At 33.9% G+C, this 20476-nt stretch overlaps 4 protein-coding genes across 4 annotated transcripts; 3 read left to right on the forward strand and 1 right to left on the reverse strand.

Moving 5' to 3' along the window:
* Positions 1-591: 591 nt before the first annotated feature.
* TrAFT101_010758 (uncharacterized protein) lies at positions 592-1242 on the forward strand (the record flags this gene model as incomplete). The annotated part of the gene is made up of 1 exon (XM_024904694.2): positions 592-1242. The coding sequence occupies one exon, from the start codon at positions 592-594 to the stop codon at positions 1240-1242; it is 651 nt and encodes a 216-aa protein (XP_024754794.2).
* Positions 1243-2857: 1615 nt separating this feature from the next.
* Positions 2858-4732, forward strand: TrAFT101_010759 (uncharacterized protein). Its single transcript, XM_024909136.2, has one exon. It carries the CDS (start codon positions 2910-2912, stop codon positions 4536-4538), a length of 1629 nt encoding a protein of 542 aa, XP_024754795.1. The 5' UTR covers positions 2858-2909; the 3' UTR covers positions 4539-4732.
* A 2133-nt stretch (positions 4733-6865) lies between these two features.
* Positions 6866-9702, forward strand: TrAFT101_010760 (uncharacterized protein). The gene has a single exon (XM_024909137.2). The coding sequence runs from the start codon at positions 6999-7001 to the stop codon at positions 9489-9491; it is 2493 nt and encodes an 830-aa protein (XP_024754796.1). The 5' UTR covers positions 6866-6998; the 3' UTR covers positions 9492-9702.
* A 623-nt stretch (positions 9703-10325) lies between these two features.
* Positions 10326-11976, reverse strand: TrAFT101_010761 (uncharacterized protein). The gene is made up of 4 exons (XM_024902903.1): positions 11848-11976; positions 11295-11740; positions 11053-11163; positions 10326-10987 (listed from the first exon to the last, which is right to left on the reverse strand). Exons 1-4 carry the CDS (start codon positions 11941-11943, stop codon positions 10378-10380), a joined length of 1263 nt encoding a protein of 420 aa, XP_024754797.1. The 5' UTR covers positions 11944-11976; the 3' UTR covers positions 10326-10377.
* Between the last annotated feature and the right edge of the window lie 8500 nt (positions 11977-20476).

Consider the following 20476-nt stretch of genomic DNA (forward strand, 5'->3'; position numbering starts at 1 on the left):
CATACAAGACATTGAGTCGTGGCTTCCGGAGTAGATCCCTTGGGGCGCCAGTATCTCAATCTGACGTTAATGCAGTTTAGAAAAGAATATACAAGCGATGCCATGGCACAGAATGTTCTTGAGTCATTATTTCAAGGCCTTCTTATACATGCAGAGATTGGCAAGAAGTCGGACCTGTTGGAACAAGCTGGCGTAAAGGCTCTATAGATGAAGTTGACTCAATTGAAAGAGGCAAAAAGCGCACTGTTAAAGGGCCTTGATTCCGCGAATATGGAGCTCGGAGCTCAAGAACATATCGCCGCCTCTTCCTGATGTGAACTCAGTTGATTTGTGGCTACGGGAAGGGCCAGTCTCAGCTGAATACAGGGAGAACATAGTCATCAACTATGACGAATTCTGGAAAGGAGCTCGGCATTGCCCTCTTGGGTACGGTTTTAAGCCACTAACTACCCAACCTCTAGCGTCAGCGCAGAAGAGCGCGAGAAAGTTTTCGAGGCAGCCTGGAACGACGTAATGGCTTTCTCTTTCGTTTATAAAACATTCTCAGATGTATTGACCAATGAAACTGCAAATAAAGAAGTTTGTAACTTCATGAAACGAAAAATAGCCAAGATTGTGGAAGATCCTGGGAAACGCGACAGGCTTACGCCATTCCCAGATGCGCTATATGCCAAACGACCTGTCTGCTGCGCAAATTACTATGAAATATTTAACCAAGATAACGTCGATATTGTTAATTATCAAAAGACGCCCTTTGTTGGAATTACCGAAAAGGGTATTCAAACTGAGGAAAAGCTTTACGAGTTGGATGTTATCATCTATGCAACTGGTCTTGAAACCGATGGCAGCTGGTCCACCATTGGCATTAGTGGCCCTAATCAGACATTGGAACAGCACTGGGTTGAAGGAGCAACTTCATATTTAGGAGTATCGGAAGCAGGATTTCCCAACTTCTTTATGATTGTAGGGCCTCAGTCAGCAGTTGCTAACATGTCTCCATTAATTGAGGGTCAAGTCAACTTCATCTCAGGGCTGATATCAAAGGCTGAGACTTTAATAAAAGAGAATGAAGCAAACAGAGATAAGAAAATTATTATTACTGCTACTCAAGAAGCGGAGAACGATTACATGAAAGAATGTCGATCCCTTGCAAAAGGAAGCATATATTACAAAGATAAATCATTTCTCTTTGCCGATAACCATACTTCTAGGAAGTCAAGCCAAGGGAGAAATGTTCCTTAGTACTTTGGAGGCTTAAATAAATACTTAGACAAGGTCCAAGAAGTGACGGATGCAGACTATCGTGGATTTACCTTTTCGTCTTGGGATAATAACCAGAGAAGACCCATTTCAGCAATATGTTATGAACCGACTCTTATAGTTGCAATAATGGGCCTACAGCATAGAACAACCCGGATTAAATATGGTCTGAAGGACCAATCAGAAGAAACTCGACTCACGAGCCGCCGGAATCCAGAAGACCAACTAAATATATAAGTTAACTCCTCACACTCGTTTAGATGTCTTACATAGCCACTGGTTGATATAGAATCAAGATTGCAGGTTCGTCACAACATTCTTACATCCTGTATCTTGTATCCAGCTAGAGGGGAGTTTACCAGCGTTGGATTATAACCCACAGATGCCAACAAGCGTCTTCTAAATTATTTACGCTTAATAATTTGCATATTATCTTGAAAGGCAAGCCCTGATTACCAAAATAACAAGAACAATGGAAATAGAGGTACAGAAAATAAATAAACAACTACAGCAAATACGCCGGACATTGAGGAGCTTGATGCAAAAACGTCGCCTACTTCAGGAGCTTTCACGGATCGAGCAGCAGCGTACGGATGTATGTAAAAAGAAGGGGATCGTATTTAATTATAATATCCGTGTGCGTGATACTGCAGATGCTGTTGTAGCGGAGTGGATGTTTAGAATATCCTCATGAAATGAAAGTGTGCGCTTCCGTCATGTACAAGAAGATGTAGGCATTGTCATATTGTGTTTGTATTGAATCGACACTCTTATCCTAGCCGCCGCCGAGTACAGTCCTATTAATTAACAAAATTATTTTTAGCCAAGAAATAGCTTGCATAGATGTTCATGGCTACAACAGCGAAAGTGTTTGTGGTTCTCGAGGGAGACGGACTATAATTGGGGCCAAAGCCCATCTCAATTCTGGAATTGTAGCTATACTAACCGGTCTTTGAAACACGATTTGTATCTGCATGGATCTCTCCTCATTCAGAACTCTTTAAATACAATATGCTCCTAAAGCCCGACATTGTATCGGGGACTGTCTGACGACATGTCACTAGCTGCCAAAGCCGACTCCATTCAGAGGACTCGCCTCTGTCTAGTGCATCTTTCCATGTGGCGATTTGGATAGTGCACGTATTGGGACGCTCCGACATCTCCCTTTCTGCGGCTCTGACTGGCTGCGAGAGGAGGCACTTGTTAGTGGTTCATCCCCTTCTGCATGAGTAGTTTGTCTGTAAGCCAAGGTATTATGAAATAGCCTGCAGTCAACCCAACTGAACCCTAAGATTATTTCCGCCACTAGTAAGTTCTCATAGTAAAAATGATTTTATTAATTCCTTTATTCATCTTTAGTTCCAAGAGTATTTAACCGTTAAAAAGAAAGATTTAGCCGATTGGTAGGGTAGAGCTTGTCAGCTAAACCAACAGCTATCTGCATTGCAGGCTAAATTGGTAACGAGACATGGGATAGCAATGCTTTCACAATGCAACCCCATAGATGTCTGCTTCGCAGTAGCAGAGTGTGGGGTATTAAAAATAAACTAGCAGAATCCGAAAACTGAGACCTTATATTCAACGTTAGAATGCCGCTGATTTTGACTACTTCTTTACTTATATGCGGACGAATTACTTTAACCAAGAATATGTCTCATCTCCAGCCTCTAGAGATGTCTCTGGGAGCAGATAAGAAAGCAGAGGTCGAATGTGCACCTCAATTTGAAGCCTTCGAAACAGTGGAAAACTGGACCAACCTCGCCGAAGACGCTCGCAATGCAACAGAGGAAGAACATAGTTTGACCTTCCTCAAGGCAGTCAAGATGTACCCACAAGCATGTTTGTGGTCTATGATTGTCTCAATCGTTGTTATCATGGACGGATATGACACGGCTCTCATCGGCTCTCTTTTCGCGTATCCCGCTTTCCAACGGCAATTTGGGAATCCCCAAGGGCAAGGAAAATACCAGTTGGAGGCAAAGTGGCAGACTGCTTTAGGACTGGCCAGTCCCCTGGGTAACATCGTTGGTATTTATATCAACGGCCTTATTACTGAGTGGTTTGGTCACAAAAAAGCCGTTCTGGGAACTCTCGTGTTTCTCAGCGGTGTTCTGTTTATCCCCTTCTTTTCAAAGACCATCGAGGTGCTATTTGCCGGCGAGTTGCTCTGTGGTTTGGCATGGGGAGTTTTCACCACTTTGGCTCCAGCATATGCCTCAGAAGTTGCTCCAGTAGCCCTTCGTGCATACCTCGAGACTTTCGTTGTCCTTTGCTGGGGAATCGGCCAGTTCGTTTCATACGGCGTTCTCTACAGCTTGGTAAATCGCACCGATGAATGGTCTTGGCGAATCCCACTGGCTATTCAATGGGTTTGGCCTGTTATTGTTATTCCTCTGCTCTTGTTTGCCCCTGAGTCTCCATGGTGGCTTGTTCGAAAAGGTCGTATAGACGAAGCGGAGCAGTCCATGAAGCGACTTTCCTCCAAGAAATCGCATACCGGCAAGCAATCCGTTGCTTTGATGGTTCAAACTACCAACCTAGAGACAGCCATGACGGAAGGCTCCTCATACAGGGATTGCTTTCGTGGAACGAATCTGTGGCGCACCGAAATTGGATGCGTTGCTTGGGCGTCTCAGGTTCTCTGTGGCTTTGCCATCGCTAATTACTCGTCCTACTTTTACGAGCAAGCTGGGTTGCCGGCAGCAAATGCTTACAAAATGACAATTGGACAAGGGGGCATTCATTTCTTGTGTACTCTATTTTCGGTCTTTGTGACTGCACGATTCGGTCGACGTGGGATCATGCTCTTCGGATATGCCGGCATGTCCTGTGCCATGTTTATTCTTGGATTTCTAGCACTTGCGCACCAGACAACAGGTTTCGGTTATGGCCAGGCTATTATGTATCTCGTCTGGTACGTCATCTATCAGCTGACTATTGGTCCGACTGCCTACATCGTTGTTGGCGAGATATCTTCCACCCGCCTTCGGTCAAAGAGTATTTCTCTGGCTCGTAACGCATACAATGTTGCGAATGTGTTTAGCGCCACTGTAGCTCCCTATACCCTGAATCCTACTGCGGGAAACTTGAAAGGTAAAACAGCCTTCTTGGCCGCCGCTTTCTCGCTGCTTTGTTTGTCATGGGGGTACTTTCGCCTCCCTGAAAGCAAAGACAGGACGTACGAAGAACTGGATCTTTTATTTTCCAAAAATCTGAAGGCGCGTGAATTCAAAAATGCGTCTATCGACGGAAGAGAAATGCCTGAATTTACCAAATAACAATAAACTCACATCATGACGTGCTTCCAATGTTTCAGCTTTTTCTTAAGGGACTTTTTAGTAGTGCTGTTAGTTTAGCCAGATGAAATCCAATTTTCATGTTCGAATTCCAGCTAGGTCATCTTATATTAAACTATTTTCAAGCCTGTTGTAAATTTTTCCTTTTTAACCTGAGAGTTTGACTAAGTTTGTAGTATTCTAGCAGAGTTATGTTATATTTTACTTAAATTGTAATGTACCAGTTGGAAAACATATCTCCCAGTATAATGCTCCATAATTTCACGAACCAAAGGATGAGCGTATGTAGCAAAAACTTGTATGGATTTACCCGTTGAAAGCATTTTTCCGACCAATCATTTTTGGCGCTTTTGACTATACTGCATTTCACGACAGAGAGCCATTCTTGGTATTGGATGTCGGCAACCCCGTCAAGGAATTTAGGGTAAATGTCTAGACAGGCTTGCCATTTTGCGGAGAAACGGCACGACTAGTTGAATGGGGAAAAGCGTCAGCTGCCGGAAAAATCACCCGTGGAAACCCCCCTCCCCTACACGCTGGTGTTAAGGGTGTTGCACCGTTATTATTGACGCTAGCTAAAATTGATAATTTGATAATTGGAGAACTTGCTCGAGTAAAGCTGTGCAGGTGAGTTTGTAACACTGTCTTTATTAGAGAGATGGGAACGTAAACTCCTAGAGCGACATACTTGGGAGGTTCAAAATGATCATTACAAACACGCATAGAATCTCGTGAGGTCCAAAGAACATTAGGGATGGCGGAAAAGTAGACAGATGCCGTGATTAGCATCTGGTTAGAATACTAGGCACCATAACGCCTTTCTGCCTTTTCCATTGGAAAGAGACACCTGCTATAAATCCTTGACACTAAGAGAGGGAGAGGCCACATTCCAGCATTAGCTAAGACAGACAGGTGCTGGTAAGCAGCAGCTTACAAAGGAGATTTCCACGAGTACATAAAATAACGGCAACTACCTATTTCCAGAGATCGCCAGCAGCGGCATAGGTCTTTAATATATATCTTTACCAGCTATCTAGCCCGATTTTCTACCCCCAGGTAGTTGGAGTCCTTGACAGCGAAGTGAATTTGACGATGGCAACAGTTGAGAGGAACTCTAACCTCAACAGATGAGCTTTGTCTGTTAGGGTTGGTTACTCTGTGATTGTTATTAGTCGATTACGCTTATGCGCTACATTTCCTCTCAGTGGGGTTAGCAATGCTAGCAAGCTGCGACAAACTGTGGCTGTTGGTAAACATGATGGAGATAGATTTGTCAGTATTATGGAATGCTGAGTTAATCACATTCGGGAAAGTACCGCACATGACAATGCCATTGCACCGGGGCGAATGAATCGAGACTACATGGTAAAAAGTAGTAAACGCTAGAGGGCTCAGGACTGTTCCCAAGAACATCAACTAGATGACTTGCTAACTTGGTGAACTCCAAGCATCCGTATAAATAGTCTTAACACCATAGCTGAAAGCTGGTTTGGTGAACCAACTTTGACGCTCGCCGTCCCCATCCCACGTGGGATTGGGCTTATTAGAGGCCAACCTAGAGCTGTTTGTCTCAACGGAGAACGGAGAGGACAGTGGGTTCAAGGAATGTAATTTCGTACGATGCTGAATCCTGCATCTGTTCTTGTGTCAATGAGAAGATCAAGTGACTTTTTTCTCAATTGAGATTATGCAGCCTGACATGGAGAAGCTCGCCTAAATACTATTGATCTTAATGCTCGCTGCTGGGGCGGTGGGTGCAGACGCTGCCACGAGCCCCACGCTGCAGCTTTCATCTCTAGTCTGTATCAAATAACGAATAGTACCCCGATTTTTTTTTTCTGTTCGTAAATTTGCTAAGCATGGAGAGTATGGAGAGGACGTGAAGCCATTTGCTTTGCTGTAGAGACTAAAGTTCTTAAATATTTCTACCCGCTCGCTCCTAAGGTCCCTCTAGATGATTGTGGAATTCTTGGAAAACATAACGCCTGCCATGTTCCCTACGACCTTGACTAGAATATTAACTAGTGCTATTTCAGCCCCCTACGTTGAGCTCAGCGCATAACTTGAGCAGGGTGTCGTTAGTGGATGCTAAACTGACAAAAGCCAATTTTGACCCTTTGGGACTCCTTGTTTGCTCCACTCCAGCTCCCTGTACTGATTTTAAATACCCCGCATATTGAACGAAGCTTTGCACACTGGGTATCTCAGGCTGAAGTAAATTTGCCGTTAATGACAACCAGTATTATGTCGAATATGCATTGGAAAAAAGCAGGGGAATTGAGTTGTACTTAGTAGCCGTCGCAGATAACGAGACTATTTTGTGTCTCGCAGCTCTCAAAAACTGATTACTCAATCCGAAAAAGCTTAACTAGTGTTCATCCTATTATTCGCATTTGTCTCGTCAAACCTACACTACTCTAAATTCCTAGCCTTCTTTTGAATATGCTTCCGCCTGAGACTGGCCTCGACGGTTGGTTGCGGTATGCCGCACTTCCTGATGAGTGTGCCGGCCTACGCACCCGATACTCGACAATTATCTCCCATATGGACAGCCAAAGTAGCCCTATATTCACTGCCGCGAGAGAGCTGCAATTCGGCCTATCCAAGATTCTGAGCCAGAATGTTAGTCTTGAGACGAAGCTCTTGGGAACCGCAGCCAGCTCCTCTATTGTTGTAGGAACTATAAAAACATTCTCGTCTACCGGCCGGGATATTCATGAAACCCTGTCCCTCAAAGAGGATGGATACTGTCTCGTCTGTAAGGACGGGAAGGCTACGGAAATCATTGGCCAAAACGAACGGGGTGCACTGTACGGCGCTTTTGAGCTCCTCAGACTTCTGTCGCAGAACCACCCGCTTCCCGAAATGCGTATATCCAATCCCAGTGCTCCAATTCGGTGGGTAAATCAGTGGGATAACCTGGACGGCAGCATTGAAAGAGGATATGCAGGTCCATCGATATTTTTCGCGGACGGATATGTGCTCGACGACCTGACCCGTGTTCAACAATATGCGCGGTTGCTGGCTTCTGTCGGACTGAATGGTCTGATCGTAAATAACGTCAACTCCAATTATAACCTTCTTAAGCCCATTAATATGCAAGGACTGGCTCGGATTGCTGACATCATGAGACCATGGGGAGTTAGAATTGGCATTTCTTTGAACTTTGACACCCCAAAGGGCCTTGGAGGTTTGCAGACATCTGATCCTCTGGATCCCGACGTCATTTCTTGGTGGGAGGACATTACTTCTGAGCTGTACCGTCATGTCTCTGACATGTTGGGATATCTGATCAAAGCGAATTCTGAAGGACAGCCGGGCCCACTGACATATGGCCGCACTCTTGCTGATGGTGCAAACATGTTTGCCAGAGCCTTGCAGCCGCATGGTGACGGTGTCGTCGTTTACCGCGCCTTCGTCTACAATCACCACCTCGATGAGTCGGATTGGAAAAATGATAGGGCAAACGCGGCTGTTGAGTATTTTGATGGACTAGATACTCAATTCGAAGATAACGTCATTATTCAGATCAAATACGGCCCCATTGATTTTCAGATTCGGGAACCGCCGTCGCCTCTTCTTGCTCACCTGCGGAAAACGCCAATTATTCTAGAATTACAGGTTACGCAGGAGTATCTTGGCCAACAAGATCACGTCGTATATTTACCACCGCTTTGGAAGACGATTTTCGATTTTGATCTCCATATAGACGGCCAGCAATCATTGGTCCGAGACGTAGTTTCTGGTCAACGGTTCAATTGGAGCAAAAGTGGTTACGCGGCAGTGGTTAATGTAGGCAACGATCTTACATGGCTGGGCAGTCATCTTGCAATGGCCAATCTGTATGCATATGGATTGTGCACTTGGGACCCTCAGCAGAGCGAGGTGGACATAATCCAAGGTTGGGCACAATTGACCTTCGGTTTATACAAAACCATCGCGAATACCATAACAAATATTTTCATGACTTCTTGGCCGACATATGAAGATTACAGCGGTAACCTCGGCATTCAAACCTTGTGCGATATTGTCACGCATTGTCATTATGGCCCCTGCCCAGCAGCGCAGGATGGCAATGGATGGGGCCAGTGGACTCGTGCTGACGCACATTCTATTGGAATGGACCGAACTGTTGCCACGGGAACAGGAAATGCAGGGCAATATCCTCAAGTTGTTGCTGAGCGGTTTGAGTGCATTGATACCACTCCTGATGAGCTTCTCTTATGGTTTCACCATGTTCCGTACACCCATCGTCTAAAATCAGGTAAAACAGTGATTCAACACTTCTACGACGCCCACTATTCTGGAGCTTGTGTCGCACAGACATTTCCACAGCAGTGGGAAGCCTTGCGGGGATTGATAGACGATGATCGATTTGACCATGTGGCTTTTCGTCTACGGTATCAAGCGGGCCATGCTCTGGTCTGGCGGGACTCAATCAACAATTTCTATTACGCCAAGTGTGGGATCAAAGACGAACATCACCGAGTTGGTAACCATGCATGGAGAATTGAGGCCGAAGATATGACGCTTGAAGGATACGAAGTGGTTCCTGTGACGCCATTCGAGGCTGCATCTGGAGGAAAAGCGATCGCGACAATGCCAGGAGCGGATATAGGCACTGCACAGTGTACTGTTGCTTTTCCTTCCGGGATCTATGATATCGCGATCAACTACTATGATCATCTGGGTGGCAGATCACAATATCAAATCTTCTTGAACGACATACTTATTGGCGCTTGGAAAGGTGATCTTGAAGATAAACTGAGTCATGACTTTTCGGACCGCATGGATGGCCATTCTGCGACTCGAGTCACCTTCAATAAAGTAGATGTAAAAAAAGGCGATTCCCTTACGATAGTTGGTAGACCGGATGGGAGCGAACTCGCTCCCATAGACTATATTTCATTATTGCCACAAGGCATTGTGGATTAAACTCTGAATGAGCAGCTCAGCTGATTCTGGCAGGTTTTATAGAAATCTGGAAATCATCTCGATTTTGGAACTAAAGATACATTTTCTTTGATCTTCAAGATACAAAATCATTACTCTATTGATTTTGCATGTAGATTTTGAGGCGTTATTGACCCGTTAAAGCTAGTCTCGTTGCTTTGAATGAAACATGTCATCAGTTGACTCTTACCGGAATACTCTACTCTATCAAATGTATCGCTCGCCTCTAGTTTTGCCACTCCGCAAAGATATGACCATGGCTTACAGTTTGCAGCAATTAGACTAAACTATAAATAGCGTTGTATAGGGAGTATATGTGCTCAAAACACATGTATAAAGACAAATAGCTACGAGATGTAAGCTGGCTAACAAAAGGATCCTCAGACTATTCTGATTATCCATTCAACACCTTACAAGCCCCCCGAACACCTCTCGGCGAATTCCGTACCCGGTCCCCTAGCTCCTAAAGCCTGATTTCATCTCACTCTTTGCGTCTGAAGTACAGCTGATGTGATTCTTCTTATAAAGTTATAGGGGACAGAATATCTCACCTATTGTGGAGAATCCTATATTCGTCACTATATTTCTTACGTCTGTCATTCGTTCGTTATATTGTAGGTTATGGATTATGGCCGGAGTATATGTGGCTAGCTTTGGCCCAAAAAAATGGGAAAATGGCAAACCCTAAAGACCCAATCTTATTAGGCTCTGAATAGCTTTTGTGTCCAAGCATTTCTCCTGGGTCGCACACTTAATAACCATAGCCTGGCGGCCCGTATTAATATTTACGTTAGAGGTAGCACAAAATATGCAATTCGCTCATATTGAATGTATAATGGTTAACTCTCATTCCTGAAGTTACTACAGTCTATGTCTGGAATAGGTTCTCAAAAACATGAATAGGGAAATAATCAGCCATAGCGTAGAATGCATTTTGATTGGGGTGCAATCCATCACCCGAGTCATATTCTCTCTTTAGCAACGAATGGTCTTCTGGGTCCCGCAAGATCTCATCAAAGTCAACTACGACGTCGAAGATGCCGCTCGTGCGAATCCAGTTGTTGATGCTCTGTCTCGTAGACTCCCGAACTGGATCGGAATAAGATGTGACGGATGTATCCTCACGTCCTCTGAGGTCTGTTTGTGGAAGGCCAAAAGGTGTTAATGTTGCTGCAAAGATCGCAATTCCATGAGCTCGTAGTCGAATAACAACTTGCTTATACGCTGCAATTAGGCGATTGCTTAAGATCTCTTGACTCCAACAGTCGGCGGGTGCCATGCCAATATCGTTGACACCTTCAAAAATTAAAACAGCGCTGGCACCAGAGAGAGATATTATGTCCCTATCTAGCCTGCTTAACACGCTGGGCCCGAGGCCATCATCCAAAACGCGGTTGCCCCCAGCTGCCTGATTCACGACCGCAAGGGAAGTATGCGATTTAGAGGCCTGTAGTCGTCTGAATAGAATATCTGGCCATCTTCACTTATAGTCAATTAGCAATTAATTACATCATCTAATTTTGGATCGAGGGGATCAACGCACCGGGTATCGCCGTTAGTAAGGCTGCATCTGCCGTCCGTAATGCTGTCCCCAATGAGGGCAAAGGCTCGTGTACATTGTGATGCAAACACTTCGAGACCACTAATGTAGTACCTATGTCACTGTCAGAAGCTTTATAGATATAGAGCAAAACACAAACGTTATAATAGTATCTCAAGGGGAATTTCTTAGAAAAAAAAAGGGGGGGGTGGGGGGGGGGGGGAAAGAAGGCAGTTTTTACCCACCAGTGATCAGTCTGCCTGACTATAAGGTGATTGAAATCCTCTTCAGACACTCTATTTCCTTTAGTAAAATACGATGTGGTGCGACTCCCTGGGTGTGTAGTGATACACTCAGCGTTATGGCCAGCTTCAAGGAAGATACTGATACTTAGAACGGTGTTAGGTTCTAAAGGAAACCCAAAGCTTATGCTGTCAGAAACCATGAGTGTTCTGGCCGGAATAGTTGTAGATCCACTCCCGCCGAAAGTGACGTTTTGTATCGTTTGAGATTGAATATCTGTAGTCCCTGACTTATTCTTGGTCGTCAGTGCTAGTGTTGTTTCTGCTATGGTAAGAGGCTCGGATCCAAACGCATTGGATAGCCTGATTCGCAGAAGCTTCTCCGTCCCAATTGACAATCGCACGGTTTGACGAATAGTGGTGTTTCGAAAAACCACATTCTCTTGTATCTGCAATTAAAGTTCCATAGTGAGCTTATTTAGAGTATTTAGAAAGACGCCCACAGTTTAGGTAATTTAAAATCACAAAATTCCCCCAATTATGTTGTCATACTTACAAAGTCATCTGGGGGGAGGTTATCGTTTTCTGCAATTATTGGCATACTAGCCCAGGTGTGAACCCAGTGCCCTTGGCTGGTTGAATTTGAGCCCATAATGGCTGTACTGTCGTAGTTAGTAAGTTTTAGATAGTTTACAAGGGCTTGTCGTATTCATCTGTAATAATAGGAAAGCCATGGCCTTAAGCTACCTAGGATAGAGGTGGACATCGTGATCCACCGGGTAAATGGAAAATAAAAGTGCCAACCAATCATTAGCCTAGTAGCAATCCCAGCAGCCTAAATCCATAGACAGTAATTAATGCGCTTAGGTTGACCGTTATACTGTCCCGATATATGAGAATTGGCCAGTAGTACTAGCTAAATGTAAAAGACAATATTAATTGAGCTTATATAAGGTCATTTTTTCATCAAGATTTAACTAGTAGCTTCATTAATAAATCAATTTATAGACTGGTAAAAAAAAACCCTGGGTAAGTGGACTTTATGTTTTCTCGGACGCTGCTCTCTTGAGGTCAATGAGTACAACCGGATTTTAGTGCTTTTGCAAAGTTCTATAGTTACGTAAATTAAATTAAAATGTAAAAGATACAGTTGTGGAGGGCTCACCTATTGAATCTCTGGGAAGACTCCCACTTTTGACTACGTTGCAAGTCATATCGGTCCTCTACCTAGAGTACTTTACGGCTCCAGGCGTTGGCATGGCCTGGCCTGGTGTATGTGGATAAAGAGAGAGCAGGCATTGTGCGCCATAAATAAACTTTGCCAAGATGCTACAGCATAAAGACAGATAGGGTACAGAGATACCAGAAAATATAAGTGAAATTTATATAATCACCTCAGAGAGCCTGTATAAGCACCACGACAAGAAGAGACAATACCAATGATAATATACCGTGTATTATTCAAATGATTAACTATCTATATAGTGTCTGAATATTACCTGACTCCAAGCATGCATTTGGGAAGTATCGGTTTAGTGGCCAACACCAATGCCTCATACTTGGCTTCGATAGCACTAGCCCTACCAAACCCAAAACCAACCGATAGACACCAACTAATGGCCAGGCATAATACGTAATACTAGGGACATCTTATCCGGTATCCAAGCAGTCATATTTGGTATCCAAAAGAGCGGGGCTTGTAGAGGGAAGTTCCTATACTTTTAGCCGCTATAATACAGGGCTTTCCACTAAAATACAGCACTCTTAACGCTATACTTGCCCAATATATTACAGCGCTTATCTTACTATAATATAGCATTTATTTACTATATTATAGAATATATTTACTGTACTATATTATAGCACGATATTATTTACTATATTATAGAAATTAAATGCTATATTATAGTATTTATTTATTATATTAACTATAATATAGTACTTGTAAATTATATTTATTATTATATATATTTTTGCCTCTTGTATATATATCTTAAGTTACTTACTTTAATTTTTAACTATAGTTAATTAGCTATATTTACTAACTGTAATAGTGTAAATTATAGTTTTTTAGATATTAAATATACTTGCTTGAATACTAAATAAGCTGTCTCTACTGCTAAGTGTTATAAACCAACTATATAAGTATTTTTATTAAGTATAATATAACTTATATAAGTAATAATTATAAAATAACTTACTATATAAAACTATTTATTACATTTATTAGATATAGCTTATATAATTAGTTATTAATATAGTATTTATATAATAACTAAATTAGACTCTTATTTAAAATTATTAGCTATATAACTAAAACTATATTACAACCCGCCTCTTATAGTTGCAACAATAGGCCTACAGGGTAGGCTAAACCGGATTAACATAGGACCGACCTATTAATTATAATAGATTATTAGATTCTTATAATAATCTAATAATCTATAAATAAATTATTAATTTTATAAAATAATTTATAATAGATTATTAAAATCTATAGTTTATTATATATTAATAACTTTTATTTAAATAATTACTAGACTTATAGATAATATTAAAATAAATAACTTTTAAAACTTTATTAAAGCTATAGATTAATTTAATATAAAAAAGCAAATATAATACCAAGTGCTTTTATTAAATCTATAAAACCCTATAAGCTATTTAATTATTTTTAAATAATTAATCTATTAATTAAAAGCATAAAAAACTAATAATATATAAATTATTAATATTTTATAGCAATAGCTTACTATACTCTATAACCTACTAGCAGTATTATTAATTATAGCACCTGCTGTAATTATATTTATAATATAACCTGCTAAAGTAATTAAAAAATAACCTAAAGAAATCCTTAGGCTTTTTTACTTTAATAAATTTAATAAAAACCTAGCTAAACTATATAAGTTTTTTAATAATTTTTAAATATATTTTAAATATTATTTTTTAAGTTTTTTTATATTTATTAAATTATTTAAATATATTTAATATATAAGAATTTAAATAAATAAAGCAATAAAAGATTAAATTAAAGTAATTTTAAAAAATTATTAAAAAAATACCTGTAACAAACCATATACTAGATAGTTAGTATAGGGTAGATTCTCAAGGGATAAACCTAGAATAAGTTTTTTAAGTTTATATTAGCAGATAGGTTAAAAAACCTATAGGTAATAGTATTATAATAATAATTACTAGTAAAGATTAAAAATGCTTTTTAATCTATAAATATAAAACTATATTAATAATTAGTTATTTAAGTTATTTAAATAAATATAAAAAGTAAATTTATATATTTAGTTAATTTAAATAGAATTAAAAAAATAATTATTAATTTTTTTAGAGATTAATATAATACTTATTAATCTTAAACTAGATTAATAAATAAGTCTTTAATTTATTTTTAATTAATTTATTAAATTATAGTTAATCCAGTTATGCCTACCCTATAAGTCTATTATTATAACTATAAGAGTTAGGTTATAATATAATACTTCCTTTCTATTAGTTTTATCTTTAAGACCTTGCTTAATTAAATATAAGTATTTACCTTTTTCCTTTTGCTATATTAGTTTTTCTTTTTTAATAATTTTAATTCTTTAATTAATAATTATAATAAATATTTATAAGAAGTTTTATTTAAAAATAAAATATTAAAATATTCTTTTTAAAATTATTTTATTTTATTTTATTAAAATAAAAAACTATATTTATTATTTAAATAAAAAAAACATTAATTTTTAAAGTATTAAATATTTAAAAAAGATTTTATTTAATATATTAAATATATAAAGGATAATAAATCTTTATATAATACTTATCCTTTATCTTCTATATAAATATAAAAAATTGCTTTTTTTTGTATTTAGTTTAAGAATACTTTAAAAAAGGCTAAGGAGGAGTATAAGATTATTAACACTAAAATTAAATATCTTTAAAAACAAAACTAATTATAGTTAAAAAAATAATATATACTATTATATAAGGAATTAATAATTTAAAAAAACTAAAAAAGGTAAAATATAAAAAAGCAAAGGCAGCTGCTTATTAGGCTATAATATTAAAGTCTAATTCTACTGCTAGCCTGTTCTTTACTATTAATACTATTAATTAATTTATATTTAACTTAAATCTATTATTATTTCTATCCCTAAAGATTAATAATATCCCTGCAGGATTACTTAAGCATTTTTTTTAAATTCTTTTTTAAAAACTGTAGGAATATAAGGGTATAGGGTAGCAATTTAATAATTTGGTTTAGAAGGTTATAATTGCAACTATCTTATAAAAGTTCTAATACAAATCAACCTGGAAATCCTTTTTCTTTTATTTTTATTTTTTGCTTATTAATAAGGAATTTAATAAAAATTTAATACTATTAGAAAGCTTAAAATCAGGGCTTTCTACTAGTATAACTTATTTTTTCTAATTCCTTTTAGTTAATAAGTTATTAAATAGTCTTTATATAAGGTTTCAGGTGCATTCCTATTATCAGACCGGCGGGCGGCCTTCCGAGGCCTTCCGGGCCTTCTAGGATCCCTGTTACCTTCCTTTACAGACTGCAAATAGGTTAGTTTGATGATTTTTGCTGTTTTCCTCGATTTCATAAGGGTACCCCCTTATGCCTTAAAAGTAAAGCAAATCCGGCAACCTGATTGGTCAGAATTACTTATATAAGCAAGATTCTAGGCTTCTGATTGGTTGATTTCGTTGGGAGAACCTTTTGCTCGAATTTTTCGATTGATTTGAACAGTTGAAAAATGCCCTGTAAGGTGCCCTGTAAGATAGGTCTTTTCAATAAGAAAAATGCCCTATAGCACCTATTTTTATAGGCTTTTTTCAAGGCTTTTAAAGCCTATTACCTATAAAAAATAAAGGTATTTCCTCTGTCTAATATAATTTCTGCTAGTAATCTATATTCTATAAATATATATCTTATATAAAAATATATTAAATCTTTTATAATATAGGATTTTTTATATAATAAAAAGTAAGTTTATTTTAAAAGCTTATCTATTACTATAAAGATACTATTATAAACTATTATTACAAACCAATATCAGGCGACAAAGAAGCTGGGATATAACTAGCTAGAAATTAGCTATTATCCTCCAAGCTTAAATAGATATTCTATACCGTGCTAATAAACTTTAGGTCTTCAGCCAAGAATATAAAATAAAAGGCTTAATATAACTAGCTAAAAGCTAATTGCTATAAAAAAAAGATATAAAAGAAAAAGACTTTTTTTTATAAAAAATAAAAAAAAAGCAAAGATAAATATAGTTTTTTAATAATATCTAGTAGCTATTTAGTAATAAAAATACACCTAGCCTTACTTAATTTTTTATTACTTTTTTTATAAGACTTAAATTATAATAATTTTATTTTTTTTAATTAAAAAAAAAAATTAATAAAAATTAAAATAAAGGCTTAAAGCAAAAGTGCTTTATATATATTATAATTTACTAGCTTAAAACTTATTATCTTTAATATATAAGTAAATATTAATATACAAAAGCTTTTTTTTACTTTAAAAGCTAATAAAAAAAAAAACCTACAGAGGTAGTTTAATATAAAAGCTAGTTAACTACAAAAATGCAAGTTATAAGCTATAAAAGACTTTATAAAATAAAAGAAAGATTTATTTTTTTATATTTAAAAAGACATTAAGGCCTTTATATTAAAAAAGCAAGCTACCAGTAAGTTAATAAAAAGCTCCTTGCTAAAAAGCTTTTATAATATCCTTATATTAAAATTTAATAAGGCTTTATAGCAGAAACTTATAAATTATTAAACTTAATTAAAATCTATATTTTATTTATATTTATAAAAATATTTAAATAATATAAAAAAAATCTAGTTTACTAGCTATAGACTTAAAAATAATATATAGCAATATTAAAATATAAAATAAATAAATATTAAAGACTTAAGATTATTTTTTTTTAAATATATAAAGTAATATACTTTTTATATTAAAAATAAAAAAACCTAGATAGCAGCAGTATTCTTAAAGCTAGAATACCTTAGGCAGGCACTAAAGGAGAAGTTTTTTATATTTATAAATTAATTTAATATAATTTTAATAAAGGCTTCTTTTATTATTTTAAAACCTATAAAAATTAAATAATTTTTTACTAAATGTTTACTAGAAATAAAAAAAAACCTAGTTACTTAAGGAAAAGCAAATACTTAAATAGAATTATATAATAAAGGTATAAAAGCAAAGGCCTAGAGCAGGAATAAAGTTAAAAATACTAAACTTAATTAAAACTTTATATACTATAATATACTATAAGCATTTATAAAAGCAGAAGAACTAGAATAAAAAAAAATTAATAACTACCTTACTATAAAATAGCAAGTACTTTAAGAAAATACCTATATATTAAAAATATAAAGGAGCCTATTACTATAATAACTATAAGGTATTAAATTATATATTATATTAAAGCAGCAAGTATATTACTAAAAAGTATAAAAACCTAGTAAATACTTCTATTATTAAACCTAATATAAAGCTAGTTTAATATACCTGTTAAGCCTAAAAAAAAAAAAATTACTTAAATTTATTATAAAACCCTTTTATATAAATATTAATAAAGCTATAGCTAGGTAGCAGGTAAAGAGATATAAATACTATATTTAACTTTAAAAGTAATATTTATTTATTAAATATAAAATTTATTAAAAATTTATTTTTTTTACTACCTATAATATAGTAAATAAAAGCTATTTTCTTTAATAATATTAGTAAAATATATAAAAAAATAATAAAAATAATAAAGTTTATTAATAACTAAAGAATTATAAAAAAGTAATTAATTAGCTTTTATATTGCTAATATAATAAATAATATATTACTAAAAAAATTATAATTTAAAAAAATAAATTCTATTATTTTATAGGCTATAGACTATTAGTATTATTTTTTTATTAAAAATAACTTTAAATTAATAGTATTAAAAAAGTAAGCTAAAAAATAAAACTAAATTACTTAAATATATATAATTATAAATTTATTAAAATTAATAATATTTAATAATAATAAAATAAATTATAAATTATAATAAAATATTTTATAAAAGGTTAATAGTAAAAATAAAGCTATTATATTATTGCTTAAGTATAAGTAATTTAAAAATATATTTTTATTAAAAAAAGTAATAAAATTAATTTTTATTTAAAAACTAATATATTTAATTAATTTAAAATTAAAAAAACTACTTCTTTAAAAATTTATTTATATTTTAATAAAACTTAAGCTATAAAAACTTTATAAATATATATAAATAGCTTTATTTAAAAAATAAATAAAAAAGTTTATTAATTTTTTTAATACTTTAGTATTATTTATACTTAAAAAAAATAGCAAGCTATAACTTTATATTAATTATTATACTTTAAATAAAATAATTTATAAAAATTAAATATTTTTTTTATTTATAAAATTCTAAATTAACTTAAAAAAGTACTTATATATATAAAGTTAAATTTAAAAAATATATATTATTAAATATATATTTATAAAAGAAATAAATATAAAATAGTATTTTACTATAAATATAACTATTATAAATACCAGGTTCTCTTTTTTAAACTTATAAATACTTCTTTAACTTTTTAAAATTATATTAATTTAATTTTACAAAGGCTTATTAACTTTATTTATATAATATATTTAAATAATATTTTTATATATAACAGTAATCTAGTAAAATATAAAAAGTATATAGCTATAGTTTTAAAAAAACTATAATAATATAGGCTATATATAAACCTTTAGAAATATAAATTTTATATAATATTAATATTTTATTTTAAATTTATTATTTAACTTAATAAAATATATATAAAATATACTTATATTAAAGATATTATTAAATAGCTATAACTTTATAGCATTAATAAAATACTTTTATTTTTAAAATTTATAAATTTTTATTAAAAATTTATTAAAAACTATAGTAAAATTTTAGTTTTTTTAATTAATAAAATAAAAAGTAAAATAAAAGTAATATTTAAATTAAGTTTTAGTAAACTAGTTATATTTAATTAATTAAAATAAAAGTTTTTAAAAAAACTAGTTTTAATTTACTATAACTTAAAAGCATTAATATAAATTAAAATTAATATATTTAAATTTATTATTAGTATAGTATTTATATAGTTATAGTAAAGTACTTAATATTTAGTTATTTATTTATTATATAAACTATAAAATTATAAATTAAATTATATAATATTAAATATAAAAATACTAGCTATAACTTATATATTTTTAATTTAAAAATATTATTTTTTTTATATAAAAAATAAAATAAATATTATTATAAATTATTTAAATTATAGTTACTTAGCTAGTAAAAAAAAGTTAATTATTAAATAAGTTTATATTTTATAATATTTAATATTATTTAACTTTTAAATTAAATAGCGCTTAAGTAAATTTAACCCTATAAATAAATTATTTTAAAAATATAATTTATTAAATAAAAAAATAAAGTAAAAGATAGCTTTTAGTTACTTATTTGCTTTTTTATAATAATTTAAAAAAAAAAGTTTATACAGCTGCTATAAATATATTACAAGAGGTGCTAAAAATTTAAATACCAGTAGGTAAAAACTACTTAAATATTAAATTATAACTAGCATTAACCCCTTTAGCTAGAAGAATTTTAACTATAATTAAATAAGTAGTTTTTTTTTAGCAGGCTATTTAAAAAGTTAATGTAAATAGTTAAGATTTAAGTTAATAAAAAAATATTAAAATATTACCAGAAGCTAGCTATATACTTTTATAAGCTTTATAAAAAATTAAAAAAAAAAATACTTAAATTATAAAATTTATAAAAGTAAAAGTTAATAAGCTTAATTTTATAAATAGATTATTATAATAATATTAATATATAAATAATAATAAATTACTATATTATTAAAATTAAATATTTATTTTTTATAGTATATAAATAAAAATACTTATATTATTTTATAATAACTTAACTACTAGATATTAAAGAGTTAGTAAAATATTTAAAAAAAATAATTAATATATTTTTTTAGTAAAATATAATATAAAATATAAAAATATATATTAATATTTATATAATTTATTAAACTATAAAAGCTAAATAATATCTGCTATATAATAAGTTAGTATTTTTACTATAGCTAATTTAACT

Source organism: Trichoderma asperellum, chromosome 6, assembly GCF_020647865.1.
Source record: "Trichoderma asperellum chromosome 6, complete sequence".
Taxonomy (NCBI): Eukaryota; Fungi; Ascomycota; class Sordariomycetes; order Hypocreales; family Hypocreaceae; genus Trichoderma; species Trichoderma asperellum.

Bases quoted from the DNA above. Each gene is read 5' to 3' on its own strand.
- TrAFT101_010761 (XM_024902903.1), bottom strand. From the start codon at position 11,943: ATGGGCTCAAATTCAACCAGCCAAGGGCACTGGGTTCACACCTGGGCT. The intron at 11,164-11,294 runs GTGGGTAAAAAC...ACAGTGACATAG, and splicing joins GTCAGGCAGACTGATCACTG to GTACTACATTAGTGGTCTCG. The intron at 10,988-11,052 runs GTGCGTTGATCC...CTATAAGTGAAG, and splicing joins CTTACTAACGGCGATACCCG to ATGGCCAGATATTCTATTCA.
- TrAFT101_010760 (XM_024909137.2), top strand. From the start codon at position 6,999: ATGCTTCCGCCTGAGACTGGCCTCGACGGTTGGTTGCGGTATGCCGCA.
- TrAFT101_010759 (XM_024909136.2), top strand. From the start codon at position 2,910: ATGTCTCATCTCCAGCCTCTAGAGATGTCTCTGGGAGCAGATAAGAAA.